This window comes from Ischnura elegans, chromosome 5 (assembly GCF_921293095.1).
Source record: "Ischnura elegans chromosome 5, ioIscEleg1.1, whole genome shotgun sequence".
In the NCBI taxonomy this organism is placed as follows: Eukaryota; Metazoa; Arthropoda; class Insecta; order Odonata; family Coenagrionidae; genus Ischnura; species Ischnura elegans.
The window spans coordinates 4,687,058-4,714,070 of NC_060250.1; the positions used below are offsets into that span (position 1 = coordinate 4,687,058).

At 39.5% G+C, this 27,013-nt stretch overlaps 1 protein-coding gene across 1 annotated transcript in view; it reads right to left on the reverse strand.

Moving 5' to 3' along the window:
* Nucleotides 1-27,013, reverse strand: part of LOC124158449 (gamma-aminobutyric acid receptor subunit beta-like) — a 108,057-nt gene that overhangs the window by 55,284 nt on the left and 25,760 nt on the right. Inside the window, exons 2-3 of the mRNA XM_046533536.1 lie at nt 6,297-6,394; nt 1,256-1,323 (exon numbers count right to left, since the gene is read on the reverse strand). Of these exons, the coding sequence (XP_046389492.1) occupies nt 1,256-1,323; nt 6,297-6,394 (166 nt within the window). The remainder of the gene's footprint in view (nt 1-1,255; nt 1,324-6,296; nt 6,395-27,013) is intronic.

Below are 27,013 nucleotides of genomic sequence, written 5' to 3' on the forward strand. Positions count from 1 at the left end.
AGCATGCATATATTTTCAGAACATGGTGGAGTATTTCGGGAGGACACGAATGAGGCATACATATCATGTCGGATTCCCAATTATATTCCCTTGGCGAAAAACGTCTCATGAGACTGCGAGGACAGGAGAAGGTAGGGACACATCAATATTAAACATCTCAACACCACAACGACAATATTTATACGATTTTATAATAAATTGATGGCATAATCATACATTTTTATATAAGTAAAGATATATATTTATGTATGTAAATATTAGGAAGTGGGGGGATTAGGAGGTAGATAGTTGCAAACGCACATATTATTTTATACAACAACATACTTATAGTTATATATTTATATATATATATATATATATTATATACACATACGTGCGTTGCCTTATAGTGAGGTAAAGGTAAGTGAAGGGATATGTGTTAAAGAGTATATAGCACTATGAAAATTATACTCAAGTACCATCATAACCTCGGAAACGGAGCTGATACTGAGGACGTACATTGTCACGCCCACCTCGACGGGAGGACCTGCAAAGAGCGAATACAACACAACACACATTGCAGCGGCGGCACACACACACGCCTGCCTCTCATCATTTTATCAATTGAGGGGGGTGGGGTGGGGGGAGGAGATGGGGAAGGGAGGGAGGGGGAGAGGGAAACGGCTGCCGCGCCGCGCTCAAAGGGCCGCGGCTATCTCTATCCGCTGTGTGTCTATGAGCGTGTTCGTGGGTCGTCGGAGTGATTGTGTCTCGTGTGGTGCGGCGGTGGTGGTGCGGCCGGGTGCGGTGGTCGGGTGTGTGGAGCGGCTGCTCCCAGTGTCTCGACACGAGTACTTACATCATCTAGGAGTCATATAATCATGGTTGGACGCATTCCAGGGAGGGATGGAGAAGAAGGCGGTGTGTGAGTGAAACAGAGGGGTCCAGTGAAGTCGTATTACCAGTGAACTGGGATTTGGGCCAAGGCATTAAAGAATGTAAGAATAAGTCAAAGAATAGGAGTTATTGTGAATTGAATATTACTCAAAAACGTGTGGAAATGTGGAAATATGATGTATATATAGCTCGAAAAAGGCTTTGATGCCAAAGCTTTTTTCTCACACAAAACATAAGGAGGTGTGGACAATGGATGGTCATGAAGGCCATCGTAAAACTCAACAAGGTTCACTATTGTTTGCATAGATAAAAGAGGGAAATACAACAACATGGTCATTAGGCTAGAGCGTAGTATTGATAGAGAAAAAGGTTTTAGTACCATTTTCACTTCAGAGAGGGAGCTTATGCTGAGCACGTACATGGTAACTCCCACTTCGACTGGAGGACCTGCAACAACATACACACACAACACACTTTGCTAGCTAGTCGAAGCATAGAGACACACAAATGGAGACATTGCATCGCAATGGCAATCAATGGGAATCACAGCCCCTACGGATTTGAAGAACGTATGCATTTGGAGAGAGCATCCCTACGTTCTTCAAACCCTCCTCCCCCTTCAGTACTGGCTCATTCCTGAGTCAGGGACTCCATCAAGCATTTCAGCTATTCATGCATTTCAATCAAATTATATATTTCCCTTTTGTGTAATGCTCTTCGTTTCGTTGATCACAAGGTCTTCCATCGCTTAACCTTTGAAGTCTCGTTGATTAGATTTTTAGATACACGATCAAAGAAAAATGCTAAGGGTTTTCCCTTTGAGTACCTTCTAAGGTCGTTACTGGGTACATTTAATAATCAGATTCACCCCATTTCGGGAGGACTTCTATTAATCTACGTCTTTCGTGTTTACTGCTCGTAACATCAATGGAAAATACACTTAAATAGAGATCTATCATGTTTCAGTGAATCAACCGGAACCTCTGACTTTTTACAGTCAGGCAACTCAATGCATTTTCTGCTTCTCACTACCCACGGTACATGCAAGTTATTTTTTCCCACATCGATATTGTATTATTAATTTCAAACGAGCGAAACGTTTCTCAGAGGTGAGTCAGAGCCTTTTTTTCTCATTTGCAGACGTAGTGGAAACGTTTTCCATGGCAAAGATTTGTATCAACTCCGATCTACCCTCCAAAAGTCATTTGCAGTTCTCCTCATGTGCACAATGTGACTGTTATCCCATTAACACAACTATTCCCCAGATTTTTACGTACTACTCATCTATTTTTCTTGGTATTTTTTTTCTTTTTACATTTAACTATACTGTGGCCATTTTGGAATGAATCATTCGTTTATCATATCGCCGTATTTAATCCATTTCACCCTTGGGAGCCAAACCAGCTCTCATACGAGGCAGTAGTTTCCATTGAGTTTTTCTCCATCCCTTGCCCCCCACTTCTCATTCTTTGCAATATCATCACCCTTACTTCTTCGGTGGCGAATTATTATTCGTGGACTAGAATAATTTATGCAAGCCGTCTATCGAAACCTTAGCTGTATTCCGTTGGAGTGCTTGAACGGTTCACAGTCGAAATCAAATTGGCTGAAGAATATACCGCCAGTTATTTCAATATTTTTAGAAATTTCGACTCCTCTGTTTTTATTGTTTGCTATCCCTTAAAAGTTTTAGACATGGTTTTTACAAAACAGACTAAAAAGATTTGTTATTATTTTTAATAGTTAGTTTAATGTGGTTAAAATCAAATTTAAAATTTATTTATCTTGTGCCGTACTTTTTTGTGAATATTGACATATTTTTCTCGTTTCATGCATTGAATTAACTTGTGCATGGATGGAATGATGAGGAGATTAATTTTTAGGGGAAAGAGCAGTTTCCATGAGGGAAACGATCGGGAACTGAAATTAAATAATTATTTTTGGGTATAATGCCTGTATTGGTACATCGTGCATCAAACTATTATGGACAGTAAGAATTGCAGTAACCTGGATAATCTCATAGGCTACTGAAATTGAATTTTAAGTAATTTCCCTCAAGATTTTAAGAGTGGAACCTGATAATTTGAATGAGAGTACGCTGGATGCTTCTTCAGTTGGGTGTGGGTGGAGGGGGGAACATAGCATTAGTCACATTCACATTCGCTGCGATTCGGTCATTCAAAGTGCGCGCTTCTTTCATTTCACATTGAATACTTAGAGTTACTGACTAGTTAAAGTCCCTTAATTTGTTCTTTTTCTCCATTATCTTCAACGGTTCCTTGCAATATTGTGGCAAATAATTCTGAATTCATCGGTTCAATGGATCGCACATTTGGTTCGAGTCGCGACAGACGCACCCAGGCCTTTTAAAAAATTTACCGATGACTATCCAGATTTGTTTTTTCCACTTTTGGAGTGTTAAAAACAAAATATTTCTAAGCCAAAATTTTCTCAGAGGCCGAGAAATAATTCTTTTCATTCCATTGTGATAAAACAGGAATATCCAGTCATTTCGCCATATTGAAATTAGTTCTTCTCTTGCTCCATATATAACTATTATACACAATATTAACGTAAATAATGATCTAATTAATCTGTAATTATACACGTCGTTGTTGTCTCTGTGACTGATCGTTTTTATCCGGTAACCAATAAACAACTGTTAACCCTCGGCAACCCTTTTCCTTTTTTCTTTTAATTTAAATTAGCAATCGATTAATTCATTAACTTCAACAAGACATCTTTTTGCGTTCCTACCTTATCTCAACTGATATCTATTACGTTATGTCATATCTGTGAATCTGTTTCTGGGCAGGAATGCGATTCAAAAGTGTCCTCTTTATTTATTATGAGTGAATAAACTCTGCTTCTTCTGTTTTCTAATCGTAGACCATCAGATGCTTACAGGTAAATGACCTTATTTAGTGCTGTGGATAAATCCATATAATTAACCTGTTGTTGATCATAAAATTGGGATCCATGCAAGGTTGTGGTACATGGACGCTCATGTAAGTTAGTACATACACCTACTTTACACCTTTGATCGCGGGGCCTTCTTTACGATATACATCTATATATATTTTATTTTTTCCGAATTGTAGTGAAAGGGTTATTTTTTTGTAAATTTATATTTAACCTGCCCAGTTATATCTCTCCATCGCAATCCTCATGGCGTTTTTAAGTATCTCTTTTTGGAATAATTTTTTTCCACTTGTAAAAATTTCAAAGTGAATTCTATTTATTTCATTAAGAACTCCACGGATCCCTCTTTATTCTTAATGTAAAAATCATCACCATCCCGGATTAGTGCTGGATTATATGAAGATATGAGTTGTGATGATTGAATATTTATGTTAAACTCTTGAGGCAATCCTTAGTAATGATTGCATGCAGTGATTATCCTGAGAGCCATCCCTTGCCATTTCGCTCTTGCTTAGCTTTTCTGCGAAAAATGTCACAATTGGACCGCATTTATGGAATGAATTTTCGCTCTGCATTCACACTATTTCGTAGGCCCAAATGATTTTCTTGCGATGATTTTCTTGTTTTTTTTTCGAAAATGTACAGCACAATACCTGATGAGCAGTGGCCCAGCGAGGGGGGGGGGGTTTGGGGGTTAAACCCCCCCGCCCCCCCAGAGCTCAGAGAAATTTTGAGGTTTAATCCATTATACTTAATTGGATTGATAATACTAATAGAATAGTGTAAGGATCAATAAAATAACCCTCAGAAAGCCGTAAAACTCACCATTTTGAACCGTTTATCTTAAAATTCCGTAATTTATTAATCTCGCACCTACCATACCCCCACACACCCCAGCATTAGTTGCACCTAAACCCCCCCCCCAGCCTTAATTCCTAGCTGCGCCCTTGCTGATGAGTACAAAGGGGTGCTCCTACTTTTTTTTCATTTTATTATAAAAATCGAAAATTTGCACTTGCTTAGAAAAATATTTTAATAAATAAATTTATCTATATTCGTTAACTCTTTTTATTAAAATGAATGTTTGTAAATAGAATTGTTGAGTATTTCATTGTGTAGCAATATATTCAGTCGGCGATTCAAATGGATGGCAACCTAAGTTTTCAAATTGTTGGTCCTTCAAGCTCCGATAAGTTCCCACAAGTATTTAGTTTTTGCATTTTCCCTGCATTTGTTTTTTGGGATCTATTGTTCTAATAATATTCATATAAATCCCTTCGATTGCGGGGAAACAATCGTTTCAAATGACTGCTGATCTTCGTCATTTTCTTGCGGAGAGAAGAGAGTTGGTGTTCTCACATGGAGGCGACACACACATACACACATATGTGTGAGTGTGAGGGGAGGGGGTTGGGGGGGGGGGGAGAGGTGGCGGGCGTTTCTGGTGCTGCCACATGGTGGCGTGGCCTGAATCCAAAGAGCTCTTCGAAATGTTCTCCGCACCCAATGCTTTTCAGATGACTTTGATGCATTCACAAGCTACCTCAATTTCAATCAAAGGTATTGCTTCAGATAATTATTATTTAGCCCCAACATGAAATGATTTTGTTATAACCGAAGGTTTTACCATTACTTGTGAAAAAGTTTTGCTAATTTAATAACCCTCTTAAGTTTTAGAAGACATTTATTTCCATAGAATAAGCTCTATGCTAACTTTACTCCATCGATTTCGTAGAATTATGTGATAGTTATCATAAAAATCCTTATGATTTTTTATAATATGCGCAAATTAAAAACCGTTGTTATAAAACGTTCAAAATTTTGTGGCGGAGAATATTTTATTTGCTTTATATAGGAATAGACTTTATAATCTACTTAAGCTGATGGCAGCCGCCCTTACTGTTTGATTACCATGTTTTTCCTCGATAAAGGTAGTGCAGATCATACAAGATAGAAATATATGTTACATGGAGTGAGATAACTCTATTTTCTGAAGAGGTTGAGCCGTACGGCATGACCAATCGTTGAATACTTGGACATAACTGATTAGATAATACAAGTTTTATATATGTTTCGGGGTGCCTATTCGTAAATATTCCCCACCACAGTTTAATGGACGCCTCCACCACTAATCATGCTTTCAATTCCATTTCATTGTCCATTAAAATAGGTACTGGACTTAAGAAAAAGGAATAAATAAAACTTATCTTTCTATTTATTTTTTTAACACATCCACTTGCACTGTGGCGAGGAGTAATATACATACGAGTGGTCAAGGATTAGAATCACAAATTAGACGACTGCTTTCTGAAATTACCACAATTTGAATTACTTAATGTGTGACTATTTTAAACAAATGAAAATTCCTTGCAAGCTTCTAGCATTTACTGGATGAGGAATTAGCGTTTCCTTGGGCGTCTCGTTAGGAATTGACTTTGGAAGGGCTTCTCTTGGATCAAACATGTTGCAAGTGCATTGCTGAGAGTGAGCCCACTTACCTCCATAATTAGGTCTTACTCTTTTGTCGTAACTGACACTGAAGGAGTCCAAAATGGCGGAGATGTTGACGTCACCCAGCATACTCCCACCTCCCGTCCTGCCAACGACACAGAGAAGAAAAACATGAGTGCTGCGTACAAGTTGCATATCTTTCGTTCAAACCATGCGCTAAACCAATGATTCGTCGTCGTCAAAAATACCAGCGTGTTTTCAGATGCCCACAATTTGCAAGGAGTGTGAGAAGTTCTCTTTCTCTAAAGTATTGCTCTATAAAAAGACCACGAGGTAGAAACTATGTCTTTGCTATTGTTGTCCACATGTTTCGAGAAGTTCCTTGCTCTTTTTAATGCAATGGCCCTCAGAAGTTTTTTTGTGGCATGTAAAAGACACAACGTGATATAAATGCGAGGATGACCAATAAAGAAACACGCGATTCATGGTAGATTTTTGGCGAGCTTTCAATGTTTCTCTCGGCCCGTGGGATAAATAAAAAAAAAGAAGAAGAAAAGCCCTGCCTGGTGTTCGAGTGCGGCTTGGATGGGGATCTCTCTCCTCGAGGCCCTTGTCTCGTTTGCTCGTTACCTGTTGTCGCCTCCAAGAGTGTTGCTTGATCGTATCGAGAGCACCGCCTCTCGAGTGCTCTGCTAAAGCCTTGAAGAGCACGACCCCCACCTGTGGCTCCGCCTGCCTTCCATTGATCCATTGGCCAAACCCTTTCTTTTTTGTCATCTCCTGTCCCCTCCTTCAAATACTGCTCAAACGATGGGAACCTAGTTTTGCAGGATCTGACGTTCACAAGCAAGCTTTACAACGAAGACCGTTGTGCCATAGATGACCTTGAAGCCAAAAGGAAAAAGTGGAACATTAACAGACACACATAGATTACACCGTAACGGATCCGGCCGGTCACGAGGATGGTTTGGTTCTAATTCGGCAGAAAGCTCCAAAACTGTGCTTTTTTGCAAATCTGCTAAGTGCTGAACGAGGGAACTGATTTTAGTGAAAGCTTCACTCCCGGGTCGATAGAAGCATTTTGAAATGCAGGGAAGGTGACTTAGCCTCGAAAGCCTGACGTCATAAACTCTAAATATTAAAATATACTGTTGTTCCAGTGTAGAGTTTCAACATTTTCTCTAATCAAAACATATCCCATTGAAGATAGAGGGCAATCATTTTCGCAGTTAGGTGCATAACGGAATGAAAATTCATTCACTTCTCATTCACTTTTCACTGCGATTATATTTGCCTGGAAATTTTATTTTCTCCTCAAAATGAAAAATGTTTTGCCAACGATGCGGAATTTTCTTTGTAAGTAATAATGTAATTGGTAAATTGGCTGATTGGCTTCTCGTCTCCTCCAATGATAGCGCGGAGTTGACATGAAAACATAAATAATTAAATGGAAAAATCGGTATTATATCCTACCTTCTATTGCCACCAGCAGAATAGTTATGATGCAGTTTTTTTCTAGCGAGAATCAAGATAGAGAGTATTCCTCACCTTTATAACTTGTTTAAGATACTGATTAACGAGGACCTGATATGTCATCAAAAACCCATATAATTGATTTTACTAAGTAATAACTTGCAAATAAGTAATGACTTAAAACTCATAATTCGATGAAATTCATTTTTCTTGGAGTGAGCTCATGTTAGGCTGATTAGTAGCGTTGACCCAATCTTTATTGTTTCAAGCCGCATTGCAGCATTGATAAATGAACCATTGCGATACTGCGGTCGGGGTTGAAAGTGTGGCCGGCCTGTTTCGATTTTTCAAGATGACGAAACTTAAGTTCAATACTCAAAAGGATACTCTTGAATTATTCTTGGCGGAAGAACCCATAGAAAAATGTACTGTTAACTTCATTCATCACTGATGCGATTAGGTGAGGTACCAATGGTGAAGTCTGTTCCAGGGTCTATTTAGTGGTGTATAACTAATCTCAATAAGATAATAGTAGTAGTATTTCGTGCTAGGGTGCCGCGACAACTAAGGTATTTGCACCAGCGACAAATCTATAAAATCAAAATTTTAAAAGATACATTAAAAAGGTATTTAAACATTCATAAAAATAAAAGGGGTAGTCGGATGATAATAAGGCTTGACTTTAAACACTATTAATTAGCCCAATCTCTATTAAAAACTTAATGACTCGGCTAATACTATCAGGGTCGTCTCCTAGAATGTGGCCTAGGTCTCCCCCGATGTTCAGCCAATGGCGCACAGAACGGTATTTCTCACACTCTGTCAGGAGATGTCTCACAGTTATGGGAGAGTCGCAATCATCACATAGAGGTGGAATTCTCCCTTCAGTGAAGAGGTACGAGTGGGTGAGAGCGCTGTGCCCAATTTTCAGTCGCGTGATTGCGACCTCCTCTCTGCGATTCCTCCTGAAAGACGTGGGCCTATTGTGGGACTATTGACACATGGCTATTCATTAAGATTATGCTAATTCGCTATTTTTTATGAATATAGTTTTTGGGCCACTTAATTGTTTTGGGCCTCACTTTGTAATTTTATTCCATTCAATTCTTAAAATTCTTAAATTCAAATGACAACAATGCTATAAACAATTCAATTTCCCACCTGTAAGTATGAATAAGAATCCATGGAATCGGGAATCGATGCGAAAGAATCGGTAGAGAAAAAATTGGAATCGATTCATCCCTCATTGATGCCGATTAGATTTAAATTTGAATTGATTTTCATTTAATTTTATTGTTACTTATGTATTTTTTTGAGCCCGTAGAATACTCCATTCACTTCGTTTTCAATTCTCAGTCTTCCCAATAAGAATTGTGAGAGACATCGCGATTCAACAGTACAATTGAAGTCAGACTTTCATAGCGGCCGCCTTTCTGGAAGCAGTTTAGAAAATATTTAGAAAATTACACCAATGGGTGAGCAAGATGGTTACCTAGAAGAAACAAAACGTTTGAAACTTTTTTTCATTCGGTTCGAAAAGAACGAGAAAAAATGTTATAAAATTAATTTGTTGAATGACACTTTTGATTGTATGTGCTATTAACTGAGCACCCTGAATGGCTTCTTATTTTTGACATGCCTTAAGAGAGCGTCTATTGGGCAGAGGGCTCGCATTCTGATCGAGGGGCTCCGGTTCAAATCCCTGGTGAAGCTTCGCACACTCCTAAACGAAATCCTCGAAACCTCTGGCTTCGTTCGAGGAGAGCTCTCCCCTCAATAAGACGCTAAATTGCTTGCTTGAAGAAGTTAGTTACCTTTATGATGAAAGTGCTTCGAATGAAATGGTGTCAGACTGAAGCAGCGAACGGGAAGACATGATCTTCCATCGTATTTTTATCTGTACCATATTAGGAATTTGGATCTCGCAGAAGAAATTTGGGATAGCCAATATCGGAATGGAGAATGGGCCAATGGCATAAATTACATTTGCATTTTGTTTTTAATTAATTACTCCGTGGAAATCGCTCTGGCCCAATGGCTCCCTGCGCCTCTTTCGCACGACGGACGACGAGTGGTTTTCGCGTCTGCATCAGGGGGTCAGTTAGTTGTCTGCATCGCGAGGGCGCTGTTGCCTCGAGGCGAATACGAATCGCTACTCTCTCGTATCCGAATTTTCCCTTTGGTGCCGTTATTGTCGAACTAACAAATTTAACAAAGCTAAGGGCTCACATTGGTAATTTTGATACACTTGTGGACTAAAATACTGCGCGTCATTCAAAAACTGTACCAAAATTATTACTTGCTTGATTTTATGTCTTAATAAGCCGATCTTTCACCCTAACCAGTGGTTAAATTTGCAATTTAGCTGCCATTGCTTACTTCTCCCAAGATTTATTTTCTTTTTCCAAACGAGGTTGTTCGGCAAATTCACGTCGCCACCCTCCTCCAGTTCTCTTACAAGGCTTTTCTGGCAATGCCGTGCAATGCGATTGCCTTGACTATCGCCGCGTCGGATGCGACGTCAGTTGCACTCCCTAGATCATCCGTGATTGCGCCATCCGGTGCACGCGTCTGTGCGTGCTTTGGGGCCGACGCCGCTGCCCTGGTGCTTTGTGCCTCGCCAAGAGAGGGTCACTCGCCCGGGGGTTCGGAGGGCGGTGACCTCGGGGGTTTGGAAAAGGGTGCACGGTTCGGTCGATCCAGCCCTGCCTCCACTTTCGCCTTTCCGTCGCGAATCCTCACACAAGTGCCCGTTGATCTAATACACACTGTCCTCCTCATTGTCTTCACTCTGCCAACGCCAAGTCAGTGTTTCTTGCTAAACGGCTTTTGGTCTATGAAAAAAGTCGCTGCATCAACGACAGAAAATTGATTATCTTTAAATGAAATATTTTTCGTTTCTTCCTTACCTTGTCCATAAATTCACGGTATTTACGAGGAAAATTCGATTTTAATTATGATAATAAGTTCTGTTATGACAAAAATTGAAATGACATTGAGAGTGATTAATTCAATGGAAGTTATTTCCTCGAGAGGTGTTACCAGTGCTATCGGAAATTCTCCTGAGTTATTGGTTCAGCTCTCAATGTTCTCACATGCCATGAAGCCTCTTTTTGACGTTTATCAAGGACGAGCGGGTCACTGGTGGCCCTTCAATGTGGTCGAGTCTTGCCAAATGACGCTATGTTGGATAAAGTCACTACGTGCCAACTGTCTCCTTCTCGCGGAGGTTTACTACAACATGATGAGTTTTTTTAACAGTAAGATTTTGATTAGATAATAAAAATAATTCGTTATATTTATCTGACAATGAAGACTCGTTTGTATTCCTTTTGTACAGACATTGCCGCATATATCTATGTGTTGCCAGTTGGGGTTATTCCAGCACTCTTTCCCAGCTCCATAAATGTCGATCCTTTTCACGACTTGCGGCTGAATGGCGTGCAACACTTCATCCCAATCGGGTCCAATCCCGAAACAGTGGCACCGATCGCAGTCTGCCTGCCTTTGTCTTCTGTCTGGGTCTTTTGCTCCCCTCCAACTTTTGAGGCCTGCTCACGCTCCAATCCACTTGCTACCTTCAACAATGTCATTTTACTACCGATTGTATTACCGTTTTAAAAATTAAGAAACTAGTATTTATCTGTCTATTGTTACGTCATCTAGTTCTCGATATCCTCGCGGCGAAAAATCGATGTCCCTTACGTAGATTAGTTGATGAGGTCATTAAGCTGTTCTCTCTCTCTCTCTCGCTTTCTTAGCCACTCGAGGGTGTGCACGAGCGCTGAGCGAGGAAAGGAAAACCTCATCAAAACAAATGACACCTGCTTCTCTCTCGATTTTTTTTAAAGTTGTAGCAATGTGTCTCGATGAGAAAGACTTTTTGTTTTGCCGTGTATTTTCCATCCCCTCCGCCCACTCCATCAATTGAATGAGCCCTCGCATGGGAGAATGGACGATAGCCTAGCGACGTAATGTTTTCTCCTTGCAATGTACTTGGTCGAACGGTTTAAACGCGCCGAAAAGAAGTTTGACTTTGGGGAAATTTTGTTTTCCTTTGCACGATTTCCTTCGCCCTCTCCATCTTGCCCTCTGCCCTTTTTCGTTCCTTTCACTCCTGTGATCCACACTCATACATCAAACGCGCTTCATTGATGGTGATGGCGTCGAAAGTATGCTAGATGCTCTTATTGTTTAGACTGCCTTTTGATTGAATAAAACGAATCACCTAAACGCATTAGTACGTAAAAGCTTGCTCTTTCGGATTTTTAGGGGAATAAATTTATTTCAAAGTACCTTTTAGGTGTATCGCTTACCTACACGAGTTTTTTAAATGCTAAAAAAACTATTTTAAAGAATAAAAATGACACTTTTACTTAAACCATATTTTATGAAAAAGGAGGAAATAAATGCTTACTGGCCCCATAAATTGTTGAAAATTTCAAATATGATTGATGAGAAAGTAATATAAGTTATTGAAGAACATTTCAGGCATCAAAAACGAAAAATTTAGTCCGCATGTTAGATTATAAAATTAATAATTGGTGGTCAATTTATATCAGATTTTTCTCCTAGCAAAACAATCACATCAATTATATTTTAAATTTTCAATAATTTAAGGGGTCGTAGGCAGTTATTTCCTTCTTTTTCATAACATATAGTTTTTATAAAAGTGCTATTTTTATACTTTAATATTATTTTAATTTTTTTAGTTTTGTTAGAAAGGAATTTTGCAATCGATTTAAATGTTAAATATAACCATCAATTGGTTGTCACAAATATTGGATTTCAAACCCGACAGCGACAACGGTTATTATAATTTCAAGCACCATGAAAAGTTTTCTAATCTATTTTTAAACAAAATGCCAGAGCCTACTTGTTTGGCAAGAAGGTATGATATTTAAATTATAAAAGCACTTTGAATCACGTACGATAATTATTATTGTCATAATTGCTTTATTTACTTCCGTTTAAGAGTTTCGTACTATCTTCACTTTTAAAATAGTTGAAGTACAAAAAATAATTCATGTATTTTTTTACCTCAACTATTTTACATGTTTATTTCTGGACTCAATTGATTCTCATTATTTTAAATCGACAGAAGATCTCAAGAACTAATGCAACAGTATCCGAGAGCCGTCAAGAGTTTCGTAATGGATTCTAATAAAACTGTTCATCTTGCCACCCTACCTCGTCTGATGTCTTGAAATTGATGTCTGAACACTTTGTATTATCATGCAGTTCCTCATATTCTCTTTTCTTTCAATCTTTTCTTCTCTAAATCCAATTTGTGAATTAAATCGAAACTTGAAGCACTTACGTGGTGAAAGGGCTCCATATTAATAATGAAAGACACTTTTTTTCTTCCACAAGTTTATAAAAAATTCTAAATTGTATTTGATAATGATTTATAGCCGAAACCGGTAATTAAATAGATTTTTTTTACAAAATTGTTGAAGGAAAAAAGTGTCTTTTATTATTAAACTTCTTCTTCCAATTTTGAATAGTTTTGTAGCAAATTTTTGTTTATTCAATTGTTGATCTATATATTATAAAGCCCAGTTACGACCACTCACTTACTCACCCCCTCTAAAATTGTCTGAAACCTCAGGAAAAATTATGAAAACACTAAATTTTCCTCTATATATCCGTCTATTTACTTAAAATTGAATATGGGGATTAGTTAAAAAAAAAATAGCCACCAAAATCGAATGGCGTCGCGGCGATCAGATAAAAACAAAATATCAATTCAATATATATGTTTATGCTAACAAAAGGAGCGAAATTGGAAAGTAGGTAAAGGATTTAAAACGATAAGATAGGTACACGAATTAAAACGAAAGTATGATGAAGGTAAGGTAGGAAATTTAAAAAGTAATTTTTGAAAAGTCAGTTTCTTAATGGCTTCTTTCCATATGAACAAAAATTTGTTTACATCGAAGGCGTTTATTCAAACGAAAAGAGGAGATATATTGTAGAAATTGCTAATTGTTTTTGATAATTTACATTCCTGTCTTGTTGCCGATACACTATTGCAGTGGAAAGATTAATAAACAAACCTTCCATTAAAGATAGGTAGGTAAAATGATTTTATTTTCATTGATTGTTATAGCGATTTCGTTTTATTTTTTCACGTTCTTTTTTTCGTCAATACCTATTTTAATCTGCAATGCTATCTTATCATCTTCTACTCACCAGAAGATTTTATTGCGCATTATATTGTAAATTAAATCTGCAAGGAGAGTTTTGTGTATCGCGACTCATTAAAAGTTTTTGGAGAGGTATCCCTAAAGTGGTATCATTCGCGATCATGATGAAAAATCTTTCGATAAAATTCGTCATACTAGGCCCAATTCATACTAAGGAACTCCACTTTGTGCGTTTGCACTAGATATTGATATTCAGTTCCTTCGTAATTCTGTTGTTTGTATCACCCTCTCTTAAGCTAACGAAGGGAAACCGCAGTCTCTCTGTATTCATATTTAAGAATTTGGTTGAATAGGTAATGTGAAAAATAATTAATAAACGTGTTTTTAATATTTAGCATGGCTATGAATTAGCTTGGTCGATAGAGTCTGTAACTACGCGTGGGGGGACCGTGTTCGAAATCCTATGCAGGCACATTTCTTTTCCGATTTTTTGTATGTATTATGATGAAACCCACATTGAACCTCTAATTTTATGATTTTTAAACAGGGCAACGTTTTTCTGGGAGGCAAAGCTTTCATTTGCTTACGCTACGTCGGGTTTATTATGCGTTTTATCTTATTTGTTTTATCGAATTGATGGGTGCCATGCTAATAGTATTTGTCGAACTACAATTATCAAAATTGCTTTTTCAAATTAACAGAATTATGTAATGCTTCATACGAATCCTATTTGCGATGAGATCGATCAGAAAACTGTATTTATAACTTTTTGCAGAGTTTACTCACTTCATGTAATGCTTTATCGATAGGAATGTAGTTAGCTGGTGTTCATTATATTTCGTAATGTTGTGGTATAAATTATAAAATATAAATTGAGTGTCACGGTGGAATATGCTCCCAGCCTTTTTTGGTGTTTGAATTGTATAATTCAGAGACCCTGTCAAACTATAATATTTTCGCGTGGTAACCTAAGTACCATGCGCACCTTTTCCTTGAAAGTGGAAATACTGCCTATATCTAAACAAGGCAATTGAAAAGTCCTTAACTAACAAACGGCAGACAAAAAGTGCAAGACCTCCCATAGTGATCGTCCACAGGCCTTTTTCGGGGGGACCTGGGGGGGCAGATCCCTCCAACGAGGTAAAGCGAGTAATTATCATGGTAACCGATTAGCCTGGTCGATAGAGCCTGTTGTTACGCGTGTTCGATACCTTATGCAGGCACATTTCTTCTCCGATTTTTTTGTATTTATTTTGAGGAAACCTACATTTAACTCCTAATTTTATGATTTTCAATCAGAAAAATGGTTTTCTGGGTGGAAAATCTTTCATCGGCTCACGCTACATCGGGTTTATTATGCGTTTGATCTTAATTGTTTTATCAAATGAATGGGTGCCATGTTGATAGTATTTATCTGACTACATTTATCAAACTTGTTTGGTAAAAGTAACAGAAATATTCAACGCTCCATGCGAATCCAAATTGCGATGAGTTTGATCAGAAACTGGTATTTTTAGTACACTATTTGCAGTAATTACTCGCTTTATGTAATGCTTTATCAATTAAAATATAGTTAACTGCAGTTTATTGTATTTCGTAAAGTCGTTATGTTAAGATATTAAGCATGAATTGAGCGTTAGAGTGGAGTATGCTCTATACGTTTTTTTATTGTTTTTGAATTAAATAATATAGACTCTGTCTGGCTCGTAGAAATTTATTTTATTTAAGTCCCTCAGAAAAAAATTTCTCTTCTATAAAATTTATTTCCATATTGTAACCTACGTACTATGCGCTCGTTTTACTTGAGAGTGGAAATATTGCTTATATCTACTCTAGCCAACTGAAAAAGTAAACGATCCTCAAGTAACAAATGGCAGAAAAAAAAAATTTGTACATTATGAATACACTAATTTTGGGTAACGAATCGCAATCAATGCCTTTCGTTTTCTTTGATGAAGGAAACTACCTAATTCGCTCTCAGCTTAATGCTCGCTGCATATTCAAGGTGTGGTCGGACGAATAGGAAATAGCACCGTTCTTTTGCTATCTCATCCGAAAATAATCCCACAGTACGCTTGACGAATCCTAGCTTCTTCAGGGCTATGCCGCAAATATTCCTTTTAGGGGAGGCTCGGGCAAGAAGCACAGAGCGGGTTAGAAGAATATACGGTTTTTTCACAAATTGCTAATCGATGGTGTCACGATGCGCATAGGTTGGGACAGCTGATCTGTTTGGCGACAACGCAACAGTTAAAACAAAACAATACAGATGCGAGTTTGTCGTTAAAGTGAATAAGAACGATTTTTGCTGTTTTCTTACGATTTTCGCTAAGGTTTGTTCGTATTTTTTTGCACTAATTGTCTAGTGATCAATCATAATTTCTGTGTGTTCGATGTCACGTTTCTTTAAGTTTGATTGTGACTGTAGTCTTTCACTGACCGCCAAAGATATCTGAGAGTTTTATGAATCTTTCTAATATTGTGGCTTTGGGCAATGCGGATAGGTACTCGTTTCGGAGGAGAAACACAACTTTGATGTGACTACCATATATCACATGGACAGACAGATGTGAAGAGCAGCACAAATACCACCATCGATAGTTTTATCTGTAAAAAGCAAAATCCAGCTCGAAGTAGTGAGCAGTGCAGAAAGGTTCCACTAAACCCTATTATTTGCTTCTTCAATGAAGTCGCTTGCTGTTTTCCTACGATTTTTGCAGAGGCTTTGATCTATTTTTTGCACCAATTTTTTTTAGGGAAAACAGTTGGATGGTCAACTACGGCACCTTCGGCGATATTCATACCACTGAAAATCAGAGCCATACCAGCTGTGGTCGCTCCCAAAACAAACCGTAAACACAAGGGGCAACAATCAGAGATATTGACTTCCACTTCTGTTAAAACTGAGCAGGCTAAAAATATGATAAATTAAAAAACAAAAACAGAAAGATAACTGAATTTTCAGGACTCAGAAGTTGCAAGAAGAAATTGGAATCTAAGAATAAAACTGCCACACTAGATTTCTTTTGCTTGGTGTGAACTGAGAAATACAGTTAGCCGTATATCGAAGACTGGATGTAGTGCAGCCAGGGCAAAGAAGGAGCACACGAGAACTTCGCATCATATGCGAGAACTCCTGAAATTATTGTCAGGACTAACTTTTTAATATTTCAAGTTATCCTCTTTGCCCATATGGCGTATCCATTTTTCCCGGATACTACGGGCAAAACGGATAATAGGTACGTTTTTATTGAATCAACTTTGGGAGACGCTACCTTATGCATTCCCATTATTTTAATAGCTCAGTCCAAAGTTTGTTAAACAAAGTACCTACTGATTAATAATGAAGAGATTTATGTTGATCGTATATTTGTGCCTTTTTGTGTGCACTTTCCCTTAACATATGCCCCGGCCTCCCCCATGTATTCCCCAAGATAGGTTCGAAGTTATCGTAACTCCTAGGTACTGCACTTCGTCTGTTGCCTTTATGTTAATACCATAAACAAATGGTTACAGTTGGACGAACTCGGCAAAAAATCTACCTCCTTGCATTTTCTCGGATTAAGTTCAAGTCCCCACTCTTGGTTCCACAAGTGAACAATATTAAAATGCGATGATAGAATTTAAAAGTAATAGTGATCACTAATTTCGCAATAGATGGCAGCGTCATCAGCAAATAATCGTATTTTACTGCTATTTCGGGAGCAGAGGTCATTAATGTACATAATTAACAAAAGAGGACCGATTACGCTTCCTTGTGGGACACTCGATGTCACTTTAATTACATCTAAACTTAATCTGTCAAGAACTACTTTGGTCTTACGATCACAAAGAAGGTTGCGTATCCAGTTTACTACTGTTTCGTTTAATCCGAATGACTGTTATTTGTATAAAAATTTCTTGTGATGTACCGTGTCGAAAGCTTTCTTAAAATCTATAAAAAATGTGCCTACTTGTCCTTTCGCTTCACCAGATTTGAGAACGTCGTGAAGAAAGAGCGCGAGCTGTGTCCACTTCCTGCATATCTGACAGCCATGAAGAAAGTTAATACTGTCAAAATATGTCATGATTTAGCTAACGACGATATGTTCGAGAAATAATCGATGCAAATGAAATTATTGACAAGTTATGATGGTGTCGAAATGAGTGTAGCATCGAAGGCCCTCCACACCACTTCCCCTCGCCTCTTTTCCGCCCCCCCCCTAGCCCCCCACCACCCCCTCCGCAACAACCACAGTGCACGAACCAAGCAAAAGTGGCTCCTCTTTCTCTCAGCTAGCCCCTAATTCACCCACACGCACTCTCTCAATATTCGCGAAATTTATTATTTGCTGTAGATTACAGTCCCGATTCCTTCCTTCAAGGGCGATATTTGACGTGTGAGATTTCTCTAAAGATTCATTGCACCCAAAAGATTTTATTCTTTATTAGGGTGGGCATTCAAATTCAATTGCTATGCAAAAAAGATAACTACAAGCCTATTTCTTCAGAAAATTTCTGTATTTTTGCAATGGTAATACATTTTGCCTTTGCGGTCGTGTGTCGCAGAATCTGACTGAATGTTCAGTTTTTCTAATAAAATCCTCCTCGGCCGTGCAACTTTTTTTGCAGCCCAGCCTCGATTCCTTCGGCCCCTTCCTCTCCCGCACCTCCCAGGCCCTCTCTTCCCATGCTTCGCCGTTTCTGCTCCATCCAAACCCATATCACCCCATCACGCACAGATCTTAAGTTCCCTTTTCACCCGCTCGCGTGCAAGATACGCCTTCATTGCATAGCCGCTATTCGTTCTCCATTGCATTGCCGCTCCTCCTCCACTCTTAACCATCGCTCGACCTCTCTTTTCCACAATGAAATCCAACCGCATTTCCCTCCCCTCTCTCTGCCTTCTCTCCCCCCCCCCCCTCCCGCTGCGCTCCAATGACATTTTCCCCTGCTCTCTGTTGCGTCGTCTCCTTCCTCCACGGGCGGCGCTTTCTTGCTGTCCTTGTCGAATCCTCTTCCGTTATTCTGGAAGGCCATTTGCACCCTTGCCAATTTGATGTGATTCGTACTCGAACTCGTTCGATTCTTGGAAACTGTTACAGTCTAGCGAGTGAGAATCCAGTGGCGGCTCGTGAGTCAAATGTTTGGGGGGGGACACTCCACCGGGAGGGGGGTCAAAATTTATTAATATTTTGTGTATTTAGTGAGTTTTTAAGGCAATCTAGAGACCATTATGACTCACTAAAACACTAAAAATCACTGAATTGATTAAATCAACTACAACTAGGCCAATTTACATTAAAACAATTTATGTATAATAAGTTAACTGGTCACCAAAACAAGGTATTCTGCAACACTGCAACATCAAGATTATAAGGCCGACGGCCGGCGCGGCGATGTCAACTCACTAGATACGTCGCTCTGCGCATGGTCGGACGGAGTCCCAAGACTTCCATAAGGCACAAGCTTAGACGCGTCATAGCATCAGCAGCCCCAACCACTACCACTCTTCATATAACTTCATATAACTATTGGGACGTTCTGGCCAGCAACCCGCGGCTGCAAATGCGAACTTCTCGCGCTATTTTTGCGTGTTTTCCCTACATTTTCTAAGCATGCGATTGAAAAAACACTTTAGTTAATTAGATGTATAATTATAATTGAATGGGTATTTAATTTTTTTTCCTTTTCCAAATATTTGGAGGGGCGGCGTCCGAGACTCCTTCTGGACAAGCCGCCACTGTGAGAATCGTTTCTAGGAGATGCATCCATCATGGCATGCTTCTTTGAGAGCGCGTGCCTTCGGTCCGAACGGCTCCTCGACCGAGTCTATCTGCAGTTGTGGCCTCTAGGGTGCCTCGTTTTGCCACTTTTTTTTAGGAGCGAATCGTAATACCCGGCAAAAGTTGCGTACCCGGGGGGGTATTACAGATATGATTTTTTTTTTTTCAAAATCGGTTAATATCTTCTGTTCGCCATTTTGTCTTGAAATTTCGAAATTTTTAACGAAAAACGTTAAAAATGTAAATAATTTAAATTTGGTTTCAGCAAGCACTCATTTTTTTCAATGGTGTATAGCATTGGTCTTTCTTAGATACTTAGATCAAACACGTCAGCTCTATTCCTTTTAATTATCGAGAAAATGACCATTAATTGTGTGCCCGAAAGCAGTTTTGTGGGTAGGCAACCCGCAACACACAGTCTCATTCTACGCTATGCATGCGATAAATGACGCGAAATAGGTATGTTTTTCAGTCAAAAACGTGTAAATCATGTGTGAAGTTGTCAAGAGTAGTCACTAGGATGAGTATATGCTCTTTTATGCCATAATCGACTATAATGACCATATTTTCGTGTAAGAAGATTTCACTGAAGTTTCTGTCGATGCATGTGCCGTTCGGAAAAAAAGCGTCTATTTTAGTAGTTACCTACCTAAACCAGAGTACTTCAACTCACCTCACGCTACATGGTGAAAAAAATATGGCAAATTAAATCCTATAGAGTAAAACGGTATTTCAGAAAACATAGGATGACTTATTAAAGTCTTTTACCGAGGAGGCGACGAAACTATTTGATATAGCCTTCTGCAAATGTGCCAACTTTCCCAAATGTGTCTGTCATAAGGAAAATATGTGTCTGTCATAAGGAAAATATGTGTCTTTCCTGGAGTGCCAGTTCCTTGCGGAACAGCCTCGTCCCGTTCGCATTGCTTTCCTCCTCTGCGCATCACATCCCGCATCGAGTTCCCTTCAATGTGCGTGGCTGGGCGTCGTCTTCAAGCCGCGTGACTCGCTCCAAACGTTCCCAGAATATCCTTTCGAGGGCAATATGTCTTCGCGACCATTGTCATCGCTTCAGAAGAGGTCTTTCTTTCGGGGCGCTGATGCAGACCCCCATCCTTGGGCCGAATCCGAGAAAAGCCGGATGAAGCCCTCGCATCCGTTATCCTTAGACTTAGGGCCACTAAAAATGTTTCCTTTGTAAAAAATGCTTTGAAATCTAATGAGAAGTTGCTGTGCGAATCCGTGGCGATAGTTAGTACTCGATTTTTGCTTTGATTTCCGATTTTGCTTTTGGAGATATTTTTCTCATTTTTAAGAGTTTATTTCGTTCAATGGGTGAAGATATTAATAACGAGGCTTCATCATTGGTCGTTCAATCCTGAGATTACTAGATAGCAGTCCTCAATCCCACATTATCTAATGCGAGACTCCCTTAGTCTTCTTTATTCGCCCCATGTATTTGCCTTCCTCTCTTCCCTATCATCCATTCAATTATATTCTTCAAGAATCCATTGTCCCTCAGGGTGTTCCATCGGCTCCTTCTTTTCTCAATAGTGTTGCAAAAGGCTCTTCATTTCTCTTCTCTATTCTTCTTCGTTTCTCACTTTTTACGTCCATTTGATCTTCAACATTTTCCTCCACCACCAGTTTTCCAAGCCTTCAAGCCTGGTTTGGTTTACTTTTCCGATGGTACATGCTTCTCATCCATGCTCCGCACTCACATGCTTCTATCGACTGTTTTCTCCTCCGTAGTCTTCCTAGAGTCGTCTTTTCATCCTGGATGTTTTCTTAGCTTGGGCTATTCTTCGCTTGATGTCCACACTACTTCTTTCGTCCCACGAGATGGCTCTTGCTGCAAGGGGAATGAATCCACGTACTCAAATTTCTTGCCTCTCAATGTGACGACTACATTCAGTCTTTCTCTTTCATACTCTTGTGTTTTTGTCTTCGGCTTATTATGCTCATCTTGTACTCTTGGAGAGCTCGATCGTTAAGAGGCCTTTGAAGATCACTCCGATTTCCTGCTGCGACAGCGATGTCGTCTGCTGAGCAGAGCGTCTTCCCCACTCCGATTCATTGCGCTTCTCCGATTGCCTCTTCCAGGTCAGTGTTGACCTGAGACCTTTTGTCTGACTTTGTCCTTTTTGTCATTCATTTTATTGCAGCTTATTGCTTCTTATATAGTTGGTAGCCTTCTGGCTTCTGTCACAGTAATCCATTCCTAGTTTTTCCAGTATTGCCAGCATCTACTTCCATTCAACATCGTCTAAGGCTTCTTCTCAAGTCCAGGAGCGCCACGTGCAGTCGCTGGACCACATCTATTGTTTTATCTCGGATGATTATCTATCAGAGCATTGCTGCATTGGTTCCTATGATCTTTCTGAATCCTTATTGGTTTTCGGAGAGGTTATCTTCAACGCCTTTCCATTCTCCGGTTTATTATTCGCGTTGGTATTTTTTTGTACATTTGACACTAGACTCAAGGTTCGGCGCTACTCAAATGTCTCAGTCTTCTTCGGCATCACGATCATCACTCTTGGTCGGAAGCCCTCCTCCGCTTCGGCCGCTATCTCTCAATATGTCAACGAAAGGGAAATATCCTTGTCTTTCCTTCCGAGCGCTTTCATCATTTCTCCGTCGACGTCGTTCGCTCCAGGTTCGTCCTACGGTATCTCGCATTCGCTCCTCGATCGAATGCGTTCGTCAACCACGCCCACCTCTGAATTACTTAGTTCTTCGATGCATAATTACCTCCATCCATTCACAATGCCTTCGCTCTCGACCTGTGCATTCCCGTTCGTATCTCTCATGCTTTTAATTTTCGTTTTCCTTTCCCCGATGAACAGCTTGTTGGCTGTTCCGGTGTTTCATTTCTCCATGTTTTCGTTGATTCCTGCGGAGCAGCTTTCCACCCAGTACTCCCCATCCTTCTTGCAATAAGGCTATTATTCATTATTATACATATTGAGCATTGTGCTGTGGCTAGCTGTCGTCGTTTTGTCTTCCAAATATAGTCCAATATTATCGGAGGCATTTATATTTGCGCGGAGGAGGCCCCGGCCTCGCCTCAACCCCCTCATCCACCCCCCCTTCCTTTGATCCCTCGCTCTCTCTCCTGGACGGAGCCCTGGTTGAGGCCCGGGCGAGGATGACGTCACGACGGGAGGAGAGGTAGCCATGGAAACTGTGACGTTCCTGGGACGAGCTTCGATTGGGATGACGTCAGTGGGAGGTGGTCGATGGAGCTGCGCTCACCTCGCCTGGCGATTCGGAGATCCGGGTTCGAATCCTGAGGAAGTCAAACGATGTTTGTGCAGCATGCTCTCCGCCTTGGATGGCTCGCTCGCGCCATTTCGTCGTGTCTGCTCTTCTCGCTGCCGTTTGTCGATTGTCTCCCGCTGCTTCGCCTGCCGGCCGCCGCTCTCCGTGGCGCTCCCTGTCTCGTGTGCTCTCCAGATGACCGGCAACTTGAATGCCAACTGCATTTACGTCCTTATGCCAACTGCATTTACGTCCTTATGCCAACTGCATTTACGTTTGAGTCAGTCTGAACGAAAACTTTACGGTGAGCAGTGTGTTATATGTATGTGGCGGAAAGTGGGGAAATGGCTGAAACACTTTGAGACTATCTCAGAAACCAACTATAACGATCAGGAAACGTAACTGCTCACGGCGTTGATTATTGCATAAAAGATTCGAAGGAATGTATGCAATGCTTATCCATGAGTTAAGAATATTCTTTGATTGCTGTCAGAGGATAAGAGAGAACTGTGAAGAACGAAGAATATTTAAGTGAAACATTTAAAGGATTCAGAGTATTCGGAGCATTTGAAATTGCTCAGCCCAAGTCGCTCTGTTTCTTCCACACTCTTTATCAGATATATATGTTGGTTGGAATAAAGAGCATGGTTATGCTTAGTTACCGTGAAAAAGTCTAATATTTTGAAAGTCGTTTTCTGAGTACTTTTTAGTTTAGAATATTTGGCGGAGCCATGGATGGCCAAGTGAAGTGTTAAAATATGTTCCTAATTTTTAGGATCAGAGGCACCAGGATTCATTGTTGTGGATGGAATGGTGAAATGACTTAGTAGTCCATCATCATATTTGTTGGCATCATAGTTCAAGCGATACACGCTCGAATTATGATTTAGGAAATGATGGGCAACATATACCAAAAAATATGATCCGTTTAGAGGCAATGTAAGCCTCAAGCCAGTGCTTTTTAGTAACTAAGGAGGTAGCGCATGTGAAATTCTCACACGGGTGTCATTTGTTCTCGAGTATGTAAGAATTTCACTCAAATCAAGATGCACGGGTCTGTTCGCTGCCATTTGAACACTTAATAATCCCAATGCTAATCGAAAATTGCAACACTGTGGACAAAAATTGTTTTCTCACTACGCATCAGATATCGCCCGAATGTCATCAAACTCTCATTCCGTACTCTCTTCACCGAAACTAATTTACTTTGGTGAACTGTGCTACGCTAGTGGTCTGTGTCAAATTCATGTTTGATTTCTTTTTTGTCGTCTCTTCATGTGAGAGAGACAGATTACAAATTTTTGGGGCTGAAAAAAATTCCTATTTTTTTATGATTATTCTTCACCTTTTCAGCGTCTCATTTCACAAATTCCCAAAAATTCGATAATATTAATTTATTTTTGGCATAATAATCAACCTTTGATTGGTAATACTGAGAAGGAATATCCGAAAGTAATTATTTAAAAATTTCAGATCCCTTCAATTAAAAAATTGTGATTATATTCCTGTAAGACTAAAAAAATGGACAGGGTTAAAAATAAGGTTGTAAAAGCTTGCATCGGCTATAGTTAAAATGATATCGGAATGAATTCCCTCGGTGTTGAATAGATTTGATTGATTTCCAAGCGCGAACATTTCAGCGGGGAGCCCTGCCCTATACACAGGTTGGATTGCTTGGCTTCTACGTCGGATAGTGGCAATTAGATTGTGGAATTAATATTTTTATCACTTTCATTATTGATTCTCCTCTTTTATTCCTTTTAACTTTTTAAAATGGAAATTACTATGGTATTTTGTAGTGTAACGCACAGATTGTTGTTAATTTTTAAGGCTGTTTAAGTCTAATTTGAATATGCTCGAGCATTATGCCGATATCACCACGTCATTTCTTTTATTTTAGTATCGTCATTGTTATTATCGTTATGTTATGTGTGAAGTTATATCTTAAATATTTGTTTCACGCATTGCACAAGCTGGTGCGTCCTCTTTAACCGCCCCAAATAATTAATTGTAGGGACCTTCTTCAATGAGAAGCATGCTCCCGCGCACGCACTCTCTTCATGTGGTTATCTGATGGTCCGGGAGGGAGGGAGGATTTCCTCCACACGTCTGCTGCGACGGATCGTAACTAAAAATTAATGCTTATATCATGACACTCGAAAATCCGCAGATCAAAACGACGGAATTTGTTTTGGATGATATCGAAAGTGGTGGATGGCTGCGGAGAATATTCATGGGCTTGTCTTTTTCCGCGCGGAAATTGCAGCTCTTCTTCCCTCCTCAGTTTTGTTTCGTTCTCTAAAGAAGCCCTCATTCTGAAGATGAGTGCAGTCCATGTGGCTCCATGCGTTCGGCACCCGCTGCAGAGGCAAACGACGCGAGGGGAAGCACCGCAGTCCATTCCACTCGACACCAATTCGCCCGCTCAACTACGACACAAAAATAACACTTTTCTCGCGTGTAATCATAAACTTGTTTTGCCGTAATAGAAGATCAATAATTCATGCAGGTTAACGATATAGGATGCACGGAATATGGATAATTAAAGCACACATTTTAAGTCAGTGTTGTTTCCGCTATTGGAACCGAAATGGCGACATATTCATGTAACTAACGTAAATGTTACAGCATTCATTGACTTATTATTCATAAAACAGTGTTTTTTTATTTTTATAGAGATTGCTATGTATTTTGTGCATCTTTTGTTTGATTTGAGACGTATATGTTCCACAACTAGGTAGCATTTCCCCTGTGCTTATACAAATATCCCCTGAAGAACCTGTTTCAAAGATGCAGTTTTTTAGATTTGATTTTTATAGAATAGAGCTCGTGTCTCTCAGCTTGACAGACCTTCAGTGGATGAATTGCAAAGTGAAACATTTATTGAGATACTTTGATGAAAATGGTGTGTGTTAACTTTGATTCTAGCATGGTTTGAGCGTTCGAGAAAGGTTGTCACCACATATGGGACAAGAAATGGGAATGGGGAAATGAGCGAGGAGTTAGTTCTCTGAAGGGGAGGAAGCGGATATTCAGGGCGAGGAGGGCGTGGTCTGATACGCTCAGCCGCCATCTTTCTTCACGCTTGCAACAATTATTGCTCTTTCAAACGTCTTCGTCTTCCCGCATGGAATCGCCCGCGACCAACTGCTCATGCCACATTTGACCTACCATACCATTGACCCTTTTGAATTCTCTGTGGTTATTTGAAGAGCTTCCCGTTAGAAAAAAATACATTTGTGGCCAATTGAATAAAACTACATGAAATATGTATTTTTAATTTCTTACTTGCATGTTTTTTGTCACAATATTTCTTTATTTTATTTCTTTATGTTAAAAAATACCAAGAACTGAGCCATTCCACTTCTTCTATCTAACCACGTTTTCTAATTTACTTATATATTTCAAATATTGATTCTCATTTAAATAACGTCATGATTATCCGTAGGTTTTTCGCTTTTAGTGTTGACAGTATGCGTGTAGATATGTATACAGCTATATAGCTTGGGAGAAGAAATCGTGGGAGCTTGGAAGAGTTTCCTGTCATTGGAATAATTTCGGAATGTCGAGAAAGAGATGGTGGAGGAAGCAGGGGAGTGAAGAGTGGGCGGACGTCCGAGCGACCGCACACTCTTTGAACCTTTGGTGAGTTCCGTGACAGCGAATGGCTTGCAATGTGGGAGGATGTTGATGATATGTTTTTATGTGCGGATCGATCGAATGGCGAGTGAAGGGGAGCGTACCAGATGAGAAGTCTAAAATCCCTCGGGGAAAAGTTGAGAGCATTCATTTTTATTTAATCAATTATTTTATCGATTTAAAAAATTCTTTAGTACTTCGTGGAGTTCCATAGCTCCATTTCAGTTTGTCCATTGGAAATATTCTAGTGGGTTGTATGATGATCACTGAACGTGATGGTCTAATAAGGACAATTTACAAAGAGTAAGTAGTGGTGTGATAATAGTACTGCCTGGATTGAGATTTAAGCATTAACATGTAATATATGGTAATATGAAAGTGAAGAAAATCAAATTAAGATGAAGGAGTGAGGTCAGTTAACAGGGTGGAAATGTTCGTCAAATCAATGAAGGCCTGGTGACGATGAAAGTAATTCTC